This window comes from Aquila chrysaetos, chromosome 2 (assembly GCF_900496995.4).
Source record: "Aquila chrysaetos chrysaetos chromosome 2, bAquChr1.4, whole genome shotgun sequence".
Lineage (NCBI taxonomy): Eukaryota > Metazoa > Chordata > Aves > Accipitriformes > Accipitridae > Aquila > Aquila chrysaetos.
The window spans coordinates 30083917-30104252 of NC_044005.1; the positions used below are offsets into that span (position 1 = coordinate 30083917).

General features: G+C 36.8%; 1 protein-coding gene across 5 annotated transcripts in view; it reads right to left on the bottom strand.

The window, feature by feature from the left end:
• NPAS3 (neuronal PAS domain protein 3) overlaps positions 1-20336 on the bottom strand; it is a 629276-nt gene that overhangs the window by 52682 nt on the left and 556258 nt on the right. For all 5 annotated transcript variants that reach the window (XM_030000462.1, XM_030000432.1, XM_030000440.1 and 2 more), the window contains one exon: positions 8038-8156. In XM_030000462.1, the coding sequence (XP_029856322.1) occupies positions 8038-8156 (119 nt within the window). The remainder of the gene's footprint in view (positions 1-8037; positions 8157-20336) is intronic.

Genomic DNA, 20336 nt, shown 5'->3' on the forward strand with positions numbered 1-20336 from the left:
AATTCAAGACTTATATTTTCTATTCAACAGCTATTGATCTCATGTTACCAGATCAAGACAACGTGCAACAATGAGAAACACAATGAGAAACAAATTTTCTTAAATGCAAAATTCGCTGAAATGCAAGTTTAAGAACCTTCCATTCAGTTTCATCTTAGTTCTGAATTTTTTTGACTGTTTCACACTCAATAAAGTTTTACCAGTGGAAGGATGATCCTACTTCTGCAAGTATCTGCTGAAGAGCAGGAAGATGCACTCATCTACTTTAGCTTAATATTAGTTATATTTTTTTAATGTATGAGTTTATTGTCTTTTCTAAGCATACTTCGGACAAAAACTGTGACCTGTTGAAAGTGTAGGGATAATTAAAATGGTTATTAGTGTTTGCATTTGTACATCTAAGACAATGTTTACATTATGAAAAGGAGGTGGGCCAAAATATCCACTGGCAGCAGTTACAAAACAGCCAAGTGGAGCAGAGATGTTGGCAGCAGCATCTGCCTGTCCTAGAGCAAATTCTGGCTCGTGACTCTTCACAGTGCGGTTTTCTTTGCTACTACATAAGGCATACTCCCAATCATTAACAATAAGCAATGGCAGACAACATTGGTGGATAACTTAAGAAAACTCTGTGGACTGAAGATCTCTCATTTTCAGTAGGCATTCCCACCTGGGAGCATGACACCTTTCTTGCAGCGTGTAATGGGAGGTATTTTCTGGTTCCGACTCTGGTGAGATCTCATTATTCTCATCCCACTCACTGATCTCTGTTTATTAACACTGCAACGGGTCTCACACTGCACTACTAGTTCACACATCTAGATAATTAGTGCTACTTATGAAAGTGAGACAAACGTTTTGTTTCTCTATGACTCAATAAAACTTCGTTCTTGAAAGAATACCAGATTTGGCTTGGAGCTGATCTCTGTCCATTTTGAATATTTTATTATGTATCAGAGTAAATCTTGATCTCATAATTTTCTTTCACTGTTATATCCACTGACTTTTAAGAAAGGTAGCTTCAGAATTATACTGCCTAAAGATCAGAATCAAAGGCAATTGCTGCTCATTTGGTGATATTATTAACTTTTCATATCACTTATTCTTTGAAAACAGAATTTATGAAAATAGAACATCTCCCAGAAAGCAGTCTGTGTTTGCTCAATTTTATGTTTTCTTCTCTTTCAGAACCCAGTTTGTGATTTCCCATTTATAGAGTCTGGAACACACTGCAACAAAATCACAACTCTGAAGCCATATGACCATTTAAGACAATATCTGAGGAGAAACACATCCTGATACAGGTGTCAGGAATACTACAGCTGCAGTCGTCATGAGGAACGATGAAAGCTTGAGTCTTTCTTTTCAAGAAGACTGCTATTAAAAAGGCCTTTTATATAATACTAACTAGTTAGTTTCATTAGTGCTACTGCAAAAATGAATGCCTAACATACATTTATGTCTCCAGATGGTAGAACAGTGCTATAAATCCCATTTAAAAGATGCTCAGCCCTGAAAATGTTTTTTGAGAAGGTAGAGTTAGTAGCTGCTGAACACTTTTAAAAAAGCGGTTAATGTATTTAGATGCTATGTGTGAATCAAGCTTTTCCAGACAGCTCTCCTAATAGAATCTCACAGCTCTATAGCAAGGCATAAAATGAACTCTAGTCTTCTTAACCCTGTTGCAGACCATCTTTTCTTGAACCGTATCTTTATATCTACAAGTAGATACTTCATAAGACTCAGATTGGCCCATTAGTATTTTGTTCTTTTATAAGTAATGCTGCATCTTTACTAGCTAAGAGACTTCCTTTTGACTAAAAGGTCATCGATTTACATGGGTGAATTCTCGATCAGTTCTTTCTCTCTGACAAATTACCTTTAAGTCTTCCCAGTGCTGAAAAGTCTGGGGAATGCATGTGCTGACATTTAGAAAACTCTTCACATAATGCTTCCTGATGTTGGTTTCTTATTCCTTCTTCACTCAATTAAGGAGGTGTGGCAGTAGCCATGTGATGAAATACTGAATTCTGCAGTTTTCTTTCTTCCTACAGAGAAAGGTCAGGATACCTTTCCGGGACAGAGCAAAATGCTTGACAGAAAAGATTTCAAGGGGGAAAAATAATAGAAGAAGAGAAAAGAATTTAGGCCAAGCTGGAATGTGGGGTATGTGAATTCCCTCAGGCTGAGGAGGGAATTAAATCTGACTCTAACATAGCCCACATCTGAGAAATGTACTAATCATTAGACTGTTATGCAAAAAACCAGCTGCCTTCTCTTTCTTCCTCCTTCCTATTCCCCTGAAATGGAAGGTGGTTTTTTGCTGTGTTCTTAACTAGCCCATGATATATTCGGTCCTTAAAGTGATTTTGGAATAGGGACATCTTCTTTCTGAATTCCAGGTGAATCTTTCACTTAGATGGGAAACAATAATTTCAATTTTGGATTGAATCAAGAAAATGGTATCACAAGGCAAGTGCAATGGCATAGTTTTGTCTCTCTAACAGAGTTTTTGGCTCTCTTGCCCTCTTGGATTACTGAATCTAAATTCTGCCAAAAACTGCACTTACTTCAAATGCATAACTGAGATTTACAAATCTTGCCCAACTCTTCAAGTTCTTCTAAAAAAAGAAATAATAAAAAATATTAATTTTAAATTGTGAATAAAGGCAGGAATTATGTGAAAAAGGCTGATAATAAAACTGCCATGGACATAAAATTTCAACAAGAAATTTAGATTCCATCTTCAAAATTGGCACTTAAAGAATTCTAACTTTATGATTTTACATGCAAAATCTGAGAGCACAGTCTCAGAAAATGTTTAATTTTAAACAAGTTGATAGAAAGGTACCATTGCACAAAACAAAAAATTGAATTCATGTAGACTACAAAGACTAATTTGTGAAAACACTTTTATGGGGTTTTAAATATTTAAAATATTTTGATATACAGCAACTGATGTATGAGGCACAGCTAACCAAATTTGAATCCTCCATTATTGAAATGCAGACATTAGGTGTGCAACAAAACATCAAAATTTCTAAACGAAACTGGCTAAGCCAAATTTTTTATAGAGTAATTTACTTATTTTTATGCAGTATCTCCACCAGTACTTCAGATTATGCTGCTAGGTTTAACAGTCCTCTGTGATTTAGTAAGTAATGAAGATAACTTTGCTCCCTTCATTGCAATTTGGTCAGTTTGTTTAAGCTTGCTTACTTTCCACAATTCTCTCGCACATGAAGAACACCAGAGAGAAAAGCAGGTGTAAATACCCACTCTTGGCATTGGTAAGAGCTGTGATTCTGTAAAGCAGCAATGCAGGGCTTACACCTGTATCCAGTGCTAACATTTCTGTGCCATATTAAAGGATTTCAGAACTCCTGAATGTGATATACAAATAGCTGAAACAAAGTCCATTCCATTCATCTCCAAAGACTACGTATGTGCTTTTCCATAATGCCAAGACTCTTTTCAAAGACACCAAGGCCTCACTTCAAGGCAGAAGTATCTGAGTAACCTAGCAAATATTTCTTTTCTCAATAATACAGGCTCAAAAGTCTAAGGTTGTAAGATTTTGATCAGCACATGATAGCTGCTTTATTTACTTCCAGTTACTGAAGAGTCTGCAGTAGACTCATTGCCTTGTGACCTCAATGACTTTGATATTTTAATGACATGGAGACTGTTTCTTGTTGACACTGAATGGGCCAAAGCAGGCATCTAGGTAACACAGCAGACAGAAAGTACCACTCCAAGTAGGAAGGTACAGTCTGAAGGATTTTTAAGATGCCCTTAAGTCTGCTGATGGATCGCCATGAAGGTTGATTGCCAGCTTCTTGGGAGATTGAGAGGCAACAGATGTTGGTTATACCAAATTCAGAGATTGCTACAGCGACAGTAAAAGTACAAGGCAATCTCTTCATGTTTGCTTATCCACCTCTGTAATAGCTTATCATGAAAGAGCTACTCCATAAAACAGTAGAGGAATATGTATGGATATATACTAACTTATCTGATGAGCTGATGAACTGGAAACTACTGGCAACTACTGGCTCTGATGACGTTTGATGCGTTGACTACTTTTTCATCCCATTAGTTATGCTTTGTTCAAGAGACCAGTATCAGGCTTTAAAGGTTTGAACACAAAAAATCCTAGCACAATCCGACATGAAAGTAAATGTGACAAAACAATAATGGGATACGATAGGGGAGTAGCAAAAGTATCACTGGACTTGAACAAAGTAGTTTTCAATTAAAATTTGCTTTGAGATATGCCTGACAATAGAAACATTGAAGGTGGGATAATTGTTAAGTGGACAGAATTGTGACCCTCAAATGGAGGAAAACAAATGGAAAAGGAGATAAAATGGAGACAACAAAAATCCAAATTAAATACAAAACTATCTTTCATTGATGAAAAAAATTGAAAAAGGACAATGTGATACATTTTCAGCAGAGAAAAACAGTAAGTCTCTGCATTATGTATCTTAGACAACAGCTGTAATGGTAATACATTCTGAGTTTTGCAGTGAATGGAATTATTTTTTTCTTTTTATTTATTTTCAATGTGTTTTATCAGATTTCTACATTTTATTTGACTTTTTTTTTTAAGATTGTAGATTTACTCACTGAAAACTGAATAGCTCTCTATCACTATATGTAAACTCTTTTCCTACAAGCTCTGAGCCCAAGAATATTAAGAATAGGAAAATCCAATTCAAGGAGGGTGGTAGGGAACAATGAAAGGGAAGGAGAGAGGGAGGATTAATCATGTAACCACTTTCCCATTTCAGACTTTTAAAGTAATATAATTCATGGAAAAAAGGCCATTACCTCCATCTTTACGTATAATTCAGGACTAATTAAATCAGTCCAGGAAAGGACTATAAACAGGGTTCATCTCATGTCAGAATGGTCTGGAACAAGGTCTCTTTGAGGTATACATAAGTGTAAGTCTATCAGTGTGATTTTTGTTCCAACGTTTCTTTTGATAGAAAATTAGTCCTGACTAGATCAACCCAAATGATTAATCAATCTCATTCTCTGACTGTTTTCAATTTTATGTGATTTTCCTGAGGCAGGGATCACTCGTTCTGAAAATTGGCTAAGCATCTTGTGGACCACCTCAATCATTTGCTATCTAAAGAAAACATTCATCAGCAGTCCTCAAAGCAAGGAAAAAATGGAGATGTGGTTCTGAGCTCAGTAAGAGTTTGGAACAAGACACAGCCACTTCACAAAGATGAAAAATTTTGTCACTGCTGGAGGATTGAATCCACAGGGAGCTGAATATCTTTGATAGAGGTAAAACCTGACTCACATAAGATACATAGTTCACAGCACACTTCTCCTGATGAATGTTTGTATGCTGATTCAGGAGGGTTACCCACTCACAATGACACAAGAACTCAAGGGAAGCTGTTAGCCAGGAGCCCTTGCTTTTTGCAGAGGGAAAATTCAGTGCTCTGTTGTATTCTGAAGGTGTGAGACAGTGGCTCCCAAGTCAGCCTGCTCTACCAGGATTTCCCACAGGAACTCTGCTGCACATGACCCCAGCTGGCATAGTGTTTCCTGAGTAAGTGCTGGAGGTCTTCCAGGGACCTCTGATGCAGAACTTAGCCAGCTCTTCCCATGAGCTTTGTCATTATTATGTAACTGTTCTTTCCTTTGATAATTTCTTATAGCTGTACATCCATAAGGCTCATGGATCTTTCTTAATTTTAATAAAATATATACCTGCACGAATTCAAGAAGCCTTAAGTTTGTTCTGGCACTGGACTTTTAGAAATCAATGAATAAATTGCTAACATTCCTAAAAGTGTTCCTAACATTCACTATAGCGGTTCAGTTTTATTATGCTTGTCTAATACACCAACTGAGAATGACATTTAAACAAAGCAGTTCTTAACATTCAGTTAAAAAGACATTCATGTGATCCAACTCTTCTAAAATGAATACACAATTTTTCTGGGTCTCACTGAGGCTGTGGATAATTCTCCTTCCATTGAACACAGAGTGGCAATAACCATGCTTTTGAAAAACTGACAAAATACAATTAATATGGCTGGACACAGCTGAATTCAGCCAAACACTGTCAGTTACAAAATCCTTGAAAACGTCAAAAAGCAGAGGAACTACACCTCTATATTTACACCTGCTTAGGACTCACATACTGTTTATGCAATTTTACTCATGCCGACTTGCTGATGCTTCATGGAAAAATTTGAAAAAAACCAAATGTTTTATTTACAGACAGTTTTTTCAACTATTATACCTTTTCTTTTTATCCATTCTTTGTGTCTAGGAAAAGCTAGCTAAAAAAATGATATTTGATCTTTCAAAATTCATTCTGCTTTACCTGTGACATCTCAGTTATGGTTTTCAGTGTTTCCATGAGGCATTAGCAGGTCTAAGAGAAATGAAATAGTATTTACATGATAGACATTACTGAGTCTTTTTTTTGAGTAAAAGGTCTACTGTGAATTTCAAAAACTGTATTTTAATGAGTAAAAACCCCACCTTGTGAAGCCAGCCCATTCTAGATATGTCTTATTCTGGTGCTGGACTAACATTAGATTGTCAGGAGTCCAAGAAGAAAGAACGACAAAGTCATTCACATGTCTTCCTTTTGTTCTCATCTACTTCTGGCAAAAAATGTCAGACTACAAAATCCAGAGATGAATTCTCTATTTTTTCCCATTACTATTGGAGGAAAAATATCCCCCCAAAAGCAAGTTCTCTGCCAATCTAACTTTGGCCTAGCCTGGATGGACCATGCCTAATCATAAAAATTAGTATAACTTCAATGACCTGCCCATTTATTCATTTATTTGCCTTCCTCCTCCTGAGACTGCCAGTACACTTCCTGGTCTTGATATCTTCTGAGACTTGTAAACTGGTCAGCATGAACAAGCACTGAGTGCATTCTTTCAGGTGTTGACAATTAAGCAGTACACAGATCAAAATTTGTGGTGCCTTAAGGAACCACTGATTTGGACCTAAACTTCCATCAGCAACCGCTTTAATCATCTTGACCCAGAAACCATCCAACACAAGGACTCCCAGTCATTTGCTTGCAAAGACGACATTTCTACCAGATTTTTACTGTGCAGGTAGACTACCTTGATGCTATATTCACAGAGAATTTTTGGGGAAAAATGAGCTGGGGAATTTTAATTCAAAGCTCCTCTAAATCTTCCTCTGAAAACTGAAAAAAAATGCTTGTGAAAGTTTTAAAATTAACATTGACAAGCAACTTCTTTAAATACACACACATTCTCAGACTTACTTTCTTGTACCACTCTTTTATCTTGTATAATACTTAATGGATGACATGTTTCATTCCGCGAGTTGACAATGTTAAAAATGTGCTATTCCTTCTAGTTTTAGTATACTGCAAAGCCACTGATAGCTACCGGCACTATGAGCGATATATGACTGAAGAAAAATGAGATTACTGCTGATAAGGAACAAGAGACTTTCATATCTTAAAAGAGTCTGAAATCCAGCAAATATGATCCCCAGCAGCAGATGCCCCTCAGACAGACAATGAAAGAAAAATGGTGGAAAAGTACACGTTGTGTCTTGTTGTTTCCTTCAGCCAGAATGGCAGTGAAATTAAATAGCTCCAGCATACTGTCTGCATGAAGAAATCCTACCTCTCTGGGAAAAACATAACCCAAAGATGACTAAAAGTCTAACAAAATGAGCAGTAATTTTCCACTATGGAAAAAGTGATGTTACTCTGACTCACCTTCTTTGGTAAAATATACCTTTACTCTGGAAGTGTTGCTCTTTTGAAGGCTATCATGCTGTTATCATCAATGTTTATCATCATAATGATCCATTTAATGGAGCTGTAGTACCAAAGCCAAACCTCAGGCTGGAAGTATTGCATTAATGATTCTTTAACAAAAGGAATGAGACATATGCAAATGCGAAATAGCTCCTTTCTCTGTCTGTTAATGTGTCCCTGGAACATGAATGAACATAATTTAAAGATGTCAATATTTCATGCGAGAGTGCAACCCTTACCTTGTATCCTGACGATTTGATGTGCACGCCTCGCTTGGTCAGTGTAGATTTCATTCGGATGAAAAAAGAGCGCTCTAGAGTGTTGTCAGTGGTTAGTAAACTGGGGCTTGTAGATTCCACTAGGGAACAGAAAAAATACATATACACATAATTTAGATTTTATACATCCCCTCTAAGCTATTTTTCAGGTGCAATCCTTGAACTCACTAAAAATAAATGACTGATGGATGCTAAGAGTGTTGTAATCAATTTACCTCGTTTAGAAAACGTTTACTTAGCAAAAAAAAAAAAATTTGAAAAATATATGTATACTCAGTAAGTCTCATTTTCAAGTTATTTTTCCCCACAGAATTTTTAACAGAGATTTGCCTCATTAACTCTTTCTTGCACCATTTTATTATGACTGGAGTTATTTTGTTAGGGTTTGACATTGTTTTAAAAACTGGGGAGTTCTTCAGATTCTGTCTGCTGAAATAGGCTGCAAATTCTGCAGGCTTTTACTCCCTAGTCTCCACTCCTCACTTACAGTGATACCTAGGGTGACTCACTGCTGGTTTTTAGTGCCTTGGTTTCCCTATTACTGAGGGTTAATTATTATCAATAAAGCACTGAGCAACCTGAAAGCAAAAATGCTCAAGTAAATGACAGATATTATTATTATTATTGTCATCATCACCATCATTGTTAATTATTGGTGACTAATTAGTCACTAATGAAATATCTTTGTAGTCCAACTGAAGAGATTCTTCCTGCTTGAAACTATAGCTCTCACCTGTGCTTCTCACTCCCTCAACTGCAACTACTTAAAATAGTAAATAAATACTCTTAGTATAAACCATGATAAAATAGTGGGTACAACTCAAGTCAGTACTGAGATATTCTTTATACAAACTTTATTATTGCTATTTTTAGCCCTGACAACCAACCTCTTCCCAAAATATTGTTCATGGGAAAATTCTGGAGCAGCTTACAATAAGCAAGCATTACTGGAGATTAATGAACTTTCAGTTTCAGTGAGTAATTAACACTGAATAAAAAAGTTATTTTGAATTTATTCTGCTATTGTTTTGGAGAATTGACCAAACTACTAGTAGAAAGTATTTGAGTATTTAAAAAGCATTTGTTATACAGTCAGTAGAAACACAGAAACTTGTTTGTGAGCTAAGGATTATATCGAATTGTCCTTGATTTGATGTGGTCATGGTGTCCTGTGTTTGTGACATTTCAGCTCTATTGTGATGAAATAACTGTCAACAGTGCCCCTTTCTTTAGTGTTTCTCTTAAGATTTTTTTGTTTTAGAGAGCATGAATTCGATGTCATTTTAAATGTACAGCTCTTTATCACTCGAGGGAAAAGCAGAGCCATGTTATATTTAGTACTTTCATTTCTTCTGATTAAATATGAATTACTATGAAATTTTTCTCATCATCTAACACGCCATAATACGCCAACAGCTTTTTAATACACTATATAAGCACAAACTTCTGCTCTAAGAGTTTAATTTGCCCCTCTAATCCAATCACATCAACCTTATTTCTCTTATCAGAGATTCCCATTTTGAATTAAATGAGCTCATTAGTTTTAATCAAAAGCAGAGAGATCAAAACTTAAACGTAAATGCTTTAGATCAGAACTGTCAGTCAGCCGTGCAGTTCTATTTTACTAAAACACAAGATCAGAGACCCTTAGAACCAATTTTTTCTCGTAAGGGATGCCAAGAGCTTGAAGATGCTATATCCTTTTTTTTTTTTTTGCTCCCAAGGACAGATTATACATTTAAGGTTAGACTTAATTTAAAGCATTTTTTTTCATCCTGGTGGATATGGGAAAGTATGCCATTCTGCTGTTGTCTCTTTCACATTTATTGGTGCTGGTCCTTGGAGACCTGAACAAATGTGAAGCCATCACAATCCATGCAACAAACCTGTCCTCAAAAAATTCAGCTCTGTTCAGCAATATAATCTAAGAAATAAAACTCTGAAAGGCAAGATATGTGTTTCAGGGTACAGGATAGTGGAACCCTGAAACAGCAACCAGGGTCACTGGATAGCAGCAGTAGTGGTAAGATGAGGATCATAATTAATTATTATTTTTATTGTACAGTACTCAACAGTGCAGTAGTTAAAGAGAACATTAAGAAACCACAGCATGGGTGCTTCCTGCTGTGTGAAGAAATGCTAAAATCAGCTTAACAAGTGTAGTTGTTGTAGTCCAGCACATTATGCTCTAGCACAGGCAATAAGTACAATATGTCCTCATGTGTTCTAATGGTAATTACCTAAACACACAGAAGTAATGTTAATTAAACACACAATATCTTGCGCTTGAAAAATGATCAGGCTGTAATACATACATACCATTCCTAAGCAATTGAAATAAAAATTTCTCTTTCATACACAGTTTTATGAAAGAAAGGAAACCATCTGACATATAGTACAGTGTACTTTTCATTGACATTTTCTGGGCTCACTTCACCTTATATCATAAGCTTAACATTATTTTGCTGTTACTATAGTATATACAAACCTATATGTCTCTGTAAGTGAATATTGTAAAATGCATATAATTTATCCAACAGACTGGAACAGTGTCTGTCATATAAATATGTACTCTAAATTGTTTGATTTTCTTTAACAAAAAGTACCTGAGAGCGTATGTGTGAGATGGGATTAGTTACCTAAAAGTCCAGAACAGCTTATGAACAGCTTTCTGAATTTCTCTCGGGAGAGAACCATTACGGCTGCTAGTACAAATCTGCATTCAGAGTTGCACCCACCCATGGCAGATACTGTAACAATGCTAACGGTGATTATGCATGCAGGATTTTAAAGGTAGGATGTGTACAGAACACATCCATTGATGTCAGTGAGATTTGCACAGGAATATGTGGAATAGGGACCATTATGAGTTCTCAGGAGTTGATTTTAAATGCCTATCACTCAGTCTTTTCAATTTTTTTCCAATTATGTCAAAGGAGGCTAGCAATCTGAGGAACATCAGAATGAAACTCTGTAGCAATTCATTTTTGAGGTTTGTGGTTTTTTTTTTTTTTTTGTTTTTTTTTTTTTTTTTTTTAATTTGCAATCTAAGACCTTTAAAAAAGCCTGAAATAAGCAAGGTCTGCTTGGCTTGATACTGTAGTAACTAAAGATGTCTTTTACACAGAAAAATAGTGCTCCTGGGCTGAATTTACTGAGTCTAAACCTACTGTTGAGTTATAAACCTCTGAAACTGTGAGTTTAGAATGCTAATAATATGATAAAAGTCAATGCTCACTGTGTGTGAATGAAAGCACTACACACTGTCAGGCTTAGAAGTATAAAAAGTAAGTCTGGACTGTCTTTGCAAAACAGATAACTGTGTACTCTGTTGGGAAAGCACTCGCCTTTGTGTGTCCTTAAATTTCTTCAGCAGATACTACTAAAGGAATAAACCTCTTCTCTTTCCACTCCCAAAGCTGCTAATGCAGGATGAGATTTCTGGACACAAGGAATGCATTGTCCATTTCAAAGGGCATGAATCTGCAACCCAGTATACCCATACAAAAGTGTCATAAATGTTAAAATGTTAACTAAGCCACAGAGCCAAATGGGAAGATAGTATGAACTAGTAGCCAATTCACAAAATTATTTAGTTATCTCCTCCCAAGCATTTCTTTGTGAACAAGCCTTGTAGCTCTGATCCTTCAATGGACTTTGCCTTGGGAATAATCTGGGGCCCAGACCCCACAAACCAGTCGTGCACTGTTTAACTTCACATACTGGAAGAGTTCTTCTGATGTTAGTGGAATGTGTACTGGTAGATAAACATGCACATAACTGGAGGACTGAGGTCCATGGCTGTGATCCTGCAGTGATCAGCAGATGTACTGTGCATCTGTGTGCAGCCTGACTACCTTAATGCTATAGAGCAAAACAATGTAAACCAATGCAAATAATGCTATTACACAGCAATAGCATAAGCACTATCGCCATGACTGATTCACAAGCACATTCAAATTCAGATAAACAATTTGTCCCCCAGGAAAAAGGAAGTTCCAAATTTGATTTGTGTCTTAAATAACAAAATGCTGCCAAATCAGCCTGAATAAATATTCACCAACTTCTGTTTTTTTCCCCTCACATACGTTAAAAATAATTGAGAGGAAAAAAATGCATTTTCACATGCCTAACAGATAAAAGACAGGCTTCTCATTCTTAGGAGGACCAGAAGCTACACAGGGGAAAACCAAACACCAACAAGGGATCAGAGGGGGTTGGTGGGAAAAAAGATTATGGTTTAACGTACAGAAAATTCTGGATTTGGTAGCATTTCACGAAGTTTTCACCTGGCTTTCATTTGCCTTCCTTGAAAACAGGTGTCTATACAGCTTTTAAGAGGCATTCTCAAACATCAACTATACAGCTCTTAGAGAAACAAAGTAAAAGAACATATAAAATAGTAAGAAGGGAGCTCCCTTCTCATGTTATCTTCTACACTTGCGAACTTCTTCCCATATTTTCTTAAAGTCTTATAATCCTTTGCATAGGCATCTGAGAATCATTATGTTCAGATGAATAATTAGGTAATATAAATCTATCATTTTCAGTTGGACTAGACGTATCTTTGTAAATGTTTCTGTTTCTTCTGTGCAGTTTATTGTCTGTAAACAGGCATTCAAAGACTTTCTAGGAAAATTTAACATTGAGTAGTTAACTGTCCTGTTTTTTCTCATATTATTGCCTCTTAAAGTGTGTTTTTAATCAGAAAAGTGACTCTCAAAAAAGCACTGTTGCCAAGGTCATTATCTCTCAGTAGCTTACAGATCAAATTTGATCATTTTATAAGCTAAAAGATAGATTTTTCTAACTACTACCCCAGCAAATACAACTCAAAACTTCAAGTTAAGAGAAATTATTTCCAATAAGTGAAAGTTACTATGAAATTATACTTTGCACTTCTGCAAATGCATGGTTTTAAGTGAAGTGGGTTCAGTCTGATTGCAGGCTGAACATGGGCAAGTACTGGAAGCTAAAGCTTGGTCTAGGAAGGTGCTGAAGATTCTTGGACTATTTGGATGAACAACTTAGGCATATCTATGCACACGGGCAGTCTGCCTGGAGATCAACTGGTGAGAACAGAGCTAGCAATTTCTACGGGTGCTCTCTTGGTCTCACTGGCATGCTCAGCATCTTGCAAAATCAAGGACGATCTGAACTATTTAGTTAACTTTGTGGGTGGCAAAGAAGAAGCTAGTTCATTCTTCCAAGGCAATAATATCTCTAGAAGGAGCTGTAGGAATAGTATTTTTGCTGTGAGCTGTCCCAGTTATAAGCAGGAACTTGAATTCCTGAATAACCAGATTTGGATCTGAAATTCATGGTGCTTTTAACTAACTTGGTAAGACTCTTAAAATTTCTGTTTTGCTATTTACTGAAAAGCTGAAGAAGCTAAGAATTGGACTGCAGGCTTTTGGTGACTTAGTTCCCTTCTTTCTTTTACAGAGGGAATAATGCTGGGTTCTGGCCAAGGCCTCACTGAAAAGGGGAAGGCTCAGGGCAGCACTTCCAAAAGAAATGGAAAGAAGGATGACTTCCTCTAAAGAATTTATTGCTAGGTAATGTTTTCAGACAAGATAATAAACTGTTCTTTCTTGTCATTCTACCTCCAAGATGAAGACAATTCACTTTTCATGACCTATAAGCCTATTAGAAATTCAAAGGCATAAAAACTTTAAATCCTATCAGACTTCTGTTGAAAGCTGGTTCTTTTAATATCTTTTTTTTTGTTTGTTTGGTTGTTTTTTTTCTCTCTCATCCCTCCAAATTTTCCAGACCCAACAATTGATGAGATGGGCTGGCATCTCAGATTGTTTCAGTTAGGTTGTCATTATATAAAATCTTTAATTTTTTACAATTAATTTGACACTGAACACTTACATATATTTATTTCATATTTTTCATAATATTAAAATTATATTATATGTATTTACATATCAAGATATGACTATTTTTATAATCAAAATCTGTAATTACTGGGCTATGGTCCACATGTGATGGTGCATAATGTTAAGCACAGATGTTTGAAACTGGGAGAACAAGTGACTAACTCAGATATATACAGTGTATCTTTTTAATGTGGTAAAAGTACCTGCATTCAGACAAAAGTCAAGTCAGTGCAGTAGCAGTGAATTTAGATACAACAGCCAGAAAAGTGGGAGAACATGTTTAATATTCGATCCGCCTTATACACTGTGGGTTTACAAGAACTTGGATATTACACAGGAATCTGTTGATGTGAACTGTTTGGCCACAATACAGTGTAGTTAATATTTTTAATTTGTACAGTTAATCCTGACTTTTTGATTTGTTGAAAATTGCCTCCAAAGGAAGTAGTGAAAACCCCAATGTTTAACTATACAAAATTTAATGGGCCAAACTATTAGAAGTGCATTAAGAAGAACAGTTCCTTCATTTCAGGGATGAATTCTAAGTGACTGTTGTGGTTTAACCCCAGCCAGCAACTAGGCACCACACAGCCGCTCGCTCACTCCTCCCGACCCAGTGGGATGGGGAGGAGAATTGGGAAAAAAAAAGTAAAACTCATGGGTTGAGATAAGAACACTTTAATAACTAAAGTAAAATACAATGTAATACTAATACTGATATTAAATATATTAATAATAATTGTAAGGAAAAGAAATGAAATAAAATAAAATAAAAATAATTAAAAAAACAACCAAGAAGATGACAAGTGATGCACAATGCAGTTGCTCACCACCTGCTGACCGATGCCCAAGCAGTGAACCAACCCTCCTGGCCAACCCCTCCCAGTTTATATACTGAGCATGACAATCTATGGTATGGAATATCCCCTTGGCTAGTTCAGGTCAGCTGTCCTGGCTATGCTCCCTCCCAGCTTCTTGTACACCTGCTTGCTGGCAGAGCATGGGAGACTGAAAAATCCTTAACTTAGGATAAGCGCTACTTAGCAACAACTAAAACATCAGTGTGTTATCAACATTCTTCTCACACTAAATCCAAAACACACTGTACAGCTACTAAGAAGAAAATTAACTCTATCCCAGCCGAAACCAGGACAGTGACTGAAGGCTTAATTCAGTTTCCCACACACAGGTCTACAGCGTTCTTGTGAGCTGCCCCACAGTGTCTGAGATGTGTACAGGAGTGGCAGTTTCACACGGGACCTGCAGAAGACCCAAGTCTTTCTGGAGTGGCTGATGGACGCCAGCTGTGTCTCAAGTAGCACAAGTTCCCTATCTCTGGGAAACTTAAGCTGCTAGAGCCTGGTCCCATTTAAGTAAGTAGGAATACTGTGAAAAGACTTGGATTAAGTTCCTGATTATTATTTTATCATTTCTAGCATCCTGTGCAGCCTGTTGCTTAGGGCTTTGGTTGCACATGCCAACATTCATTCTGGTGTATGTGGTTACACCAGCCATGGAAATGTACTTATGTTATTCCCCAAAATACACCAGACTTAACATTAACCACAGGCAAAACTAAGCCAGACTTCTCTAAAGGAGCTTAATGCTGATTTATCAATGGATAAGCAAAACTCTGCATGCAATTACTGGCAGAATAAGTTATAGTTTCACATAACTACCATACATTTACAAACAACACAACTTTAATGTGCAACCTATATTTGTCTGTGACTGTTAACGCTCAGTTTGCAGGTCTTACAAGTGCAAACACTGCTATGTGCATACTACATTTGGGCACACAAAAGACTACCACCTGCAGAGAAATAAGCCATGCCTTGAAAACTTATCCTGTAGTGTTACAAATAATGAGTTTACCCTGTTTGTTTTTTAATCCAGACTAGGCCCATTAGTTGTGTAAGAAAGACAAACTAAAGTACAAACTCATTGATAGGCTTTCCCTATTATTATACAGAACAATTTTTGAATGTTCTATTATCCTTGTGGAACCAAAGTAATCTGAACTACTCTTTACTGGACTAAGAAGTATTACTTTATTTAATGCCTCTCAAAACTTCCTTTCTTCTGCTTCTGCAACTCCTTCTATTTCTTCTTCTTCTAGTCTAGAAACATGTCTTATCAGGCTATTAATTCCTGACATACGCAATTTACTTCCCATGTAAACTTTATCCCACAGAATTCTTTGTATATCTGGTAAAATATAGAATGAGTTAGGTGCTAGGATAGAGCTATAAATAAAGTGTTGCCAGGATGAAGCTATGAATAAGATTTTTGTTACTCCTGTAACGTTGCAAGACAGATTTTACAACAAATTTTGGTAGGTCAGTGATCTATGAAATACATAGAGCTTTTTTGCCTGTTTGAAAACAACATAATAAAGATTTGCTATTAACAGAACTAATCATGGTAGGAAACTTAACCCTGAAAAAGCCTTTGGAAATGTTACAGTCTGCTGGGCTTCAATCCATTATCTAAACACTCGCAAATGTATCCACATTCATCCAATAGACCGGAACAACTCTGGAAGAGCTGTTATGGTCTAGTGAGTGAGTGGTACATAAACCATACTGCATATGATGCTCAAACTTCCCTCTATGTTTTTACATTTAAAGTTAATTTATTTTAAGCAACGGAATAAATAATCTGACCTGACCTGTTGGCTTGGTTTCATGTGAGGTCAGCAAAACTCATACATTTTTAAGATCCAGTGACAGTCCCAAAGAAAATTAGCACAGTGGTATCGTTTCCTTACTGTTTACTTGCACTGCAGCAATTTTAATAAAGGTTGAAACAGAACACATCCAATGGCTAGCATCAGTCCTGATGTTAGGAGAGTAGAGGATCGTAAGTAACAGCACATCTATCCTCTGTTAGGGAACGGGTACAGAGAAAAGAAACTGGGAAATGAGGAAACAGCAAAGGAAAAATGGACCCTGACTAGTTTTGAGGGTAAAAACTTCACTGAATTCCCCAAGAGCTTTATGGGCTTGTAAGGAATACAGGACTAGATGTTAAATCTCCTTTGAGATGTGGCTGGTTTCCACAGCTTAAATGATCATTATCCTTACTGAGCAACTTCTTATAAACAATTTTGAGCATTTTGTTTCAGCACAAAACTGCCATTAAATGCTGTTGCTGTCTCCCCTCTTTCATGCCCTAGAAGGATCAACTGAGGGTATTTTTTCTTTCTTGCTAGTTTTCTGCTCTTGCCTAGTAACTTGTGAATCATTAACTGACACTCCAGAGCATAGCTGTGAAAATAACTGTGGTTCAGAGCTGCCAATAATGGCCCACTAAAGTTCCTTCCCAGCACATGGCATAAATCCGCCCCCCCCCCCCCCCCCCCCCCAACATTAAAAAGTCCCTTCTGATGTTGCCTAACATTGCCAGCCTGCTTGGGCTTAAAAAGCACAATAAAGAGGTTGCTTTCCAGATTTTCATATGCCAAATGGGAGGTGTTTTTTGGTGAAGCTTTTCCCTGAGGGAAAGAAGAACAGCCGAGTTACCTCATGCTGCTCAGTCAATGTTTGGATGATCCCACTCCGGGGAAACATACACAAGTGTCAAAGTCAAGCTGCTGCTAGTGGATGTTTCTGTACTCAGCAACTAAGCAGTAGGAAAGTTCAAGAGAAAAAACGGAGTATCATAAAGATAGTCTTTGAGAGCACATGACATCCAGCAAAAGCTATTATGCAGCAGCCTGCGTATGCCAAGGAACACACAGTATGAATGCAAAAAGTGAGTGTTTTAAATCTTAGTGGAATACCCCCTTAAATATAGCCACTTGAGGAATCTATTTCTTCAGAAAATACCTTTTGTGCTGCTGGGATATTTGGGGGATTCTATTTTCAATACCTGTGTTCTGGATCTAGTGGAGCAATGCTTTTATCACGACTATAAAATGGTTACGAGCCAATTCCTCATATAAAACAGTCAGTAACAGTGGGGCTTTTTTATGACAAACATCATGTCAGACAAAGGGCATCAGGACTTAGTCTTTGTACTACAATACAAAATAACAATACATAAACACCTTTGCGAAAGCAGCTTGAAACCCCATGTTTTCTATTAAAAAGTCATGTTCAATCTTCACTGTTGATAGAACAGAATAGCTAACACAGAGAACATTGTATATCAGAAAGGTCAATAGTTATTATGAGCTACAAATATATTTTTTTCCATCCTTCAGGCTGTTTAGCGCATATCACAGCATGAGCAGCTGTCTTCTTTAATGCTTTTAAAATTAGAATCCCAAAGAGGAAGAAAAAATTACATTTGCAATGATTGCTCTTTGCTTTTGTAAGTTTATTAAAGTAAAATACACTATTTTATATACATGAATCTTCCATGCAGCCTAACCAAGGGGCAGTAACTGGTTGCTAGTATCTGCTGGATTGCTATATCAATGTGTATAGAATCCTGCCAAAAAATCACTTTGCACAAATTGTGTAACCTTGCTGAATAACCTTTCTAGAAAAGTACGTAGCTACTGGGCATATGTTTAAACCAAGCAAGCATACATGTGCAAACACAGACTGATCATTACTACTGGCGAACGCTTACTGGTTTAGCAGCAATAAACATAGAGGACTATGACATCTGACTGACCACTTTCTGTTCACACACTGAAAATGGCAAAGAAAGGTGGTAAGATTGTGGCATCATTTGACCTCTTTTTTCTTCAAACACGGCAAGTATCTGCGTTCATCTTTGCTAACAGTGAACAACTACTTAAAACTGCAAACAGGTTTCCATTCTGTTCTTTGGATTTCAGTCATATGGACCCTACTGAACTGTTCCCTTTTCCAAATTTGAACCTTATCTGGATGTATATTCATGTGTGAAATGCAAACTGGTATTTTATAAATATTTTGAAGTATGGAAGGCCAGAAATAATTTTCTTTGTGAAACAACTTTTTAGCTAATTTAGAATGGTTCAATAATAAAAAAAACGAGTTGGAGTTAAAAGCCATATGTTGTCAAGGGAAAATGAATATAATTGGCAAGAAAAACATTTTCCCCATAGGGTTTAAAGTTTGGCTCACAGATAACTTCATTACTGGACAGTGGCAATAGGTATGGTGCCAAGCATCATGACAATATGCAGATTCTTTGGGGGGATAAAGGGAAATGCTGCAGATTTTGCAGGATGTGTAGAAAGTCTTGGTCTAATGTATCTTAGGAATAACTTTCTCCAGCTGCATGGCTTCATAGTTCAGAAGACAGTCAAGAAACACTTTTAAAATGTCAGAAAACATGTAATTTCATACTCAGACAGAATCTACTTATCCATGTCAAAAACCAGTGTAACACTGTTATTTTTAAAAGAAAAAACTAAGCAATATAGGCTTTCCCATCCCTTGCCCCGAACAAGTAACACTTAAAAATATCCTGTGAATACAACTATTACTTAAACATGAAAATTCTTATGTCCTCAGCACTGTGCATCCAAATTTATTTCAGAATGCTATTAACATTTCCGTCATCACAAGATTCGCTGTGCAACTGTTCCCTCTCATCTGTCATACAGAAACTCCATGACCCAGTCCAGGCTAGGCAGAACCAGGCAGGCTGCTAATCCTGCTGCTGCTGAGGAACTTGCTAGCACAGCTGGCACAGCAGGCAGCTGATGCTATTGGGATGTACTGCTCAGTTGGTAGCGCTTCCAGCAGCAGCCTTCACCCCCAACACTCAGGTACCCAGCTGCAGAAGGGGTAAGAAGCCCAACTATCCAGGTTTCTTTATAGCTTTGTCCCTTATTAGTACCCTTCCTTGTTCCCATTACAGTATTTTCTCCTCAGGGTAACATATTAAATTAAAATAGGCAACAATATTCCTAAGATACACCAAGAGAATTCTTATACAGGTAAGTTAGCATTTATAGATTTCTTTGCTTATGCAGAATTTACAAAAAAAGCCTAAGATAATGACAAGCAAAGCACTACAGCATTGAAATTCAAAGAGAGTTGAGAATGGGTATCTCAAAAAATGACAGACCCGAGGCTGCTGAAAACAAATACTTAACAGTAGTCCAGTGGGCTGCAGCCATGCATTATTCTTAGGATACAACTCAAATTATTTGGTGAAAACAAATGTCAAATGAACCGGACATCTTACTTTTATTCTATTTTTTCTCCTTTATTTATGTATTTTGCACTGTGGAGTTAAGAAGGTTTTTGACAGACACAGTCAGAATCTGTCATATTACGCAGGAAACAGCATTTTAAAAATCAGCCCACAGTGCAGGTATTTTGGCAGATTTATCATAAGGCTTGAACGGTAAACACTTAACAGAAGGAATTCTGTTTATTTGCTTTATTTTAACAATGGGAACAATGACTTCTTTTTTCCATA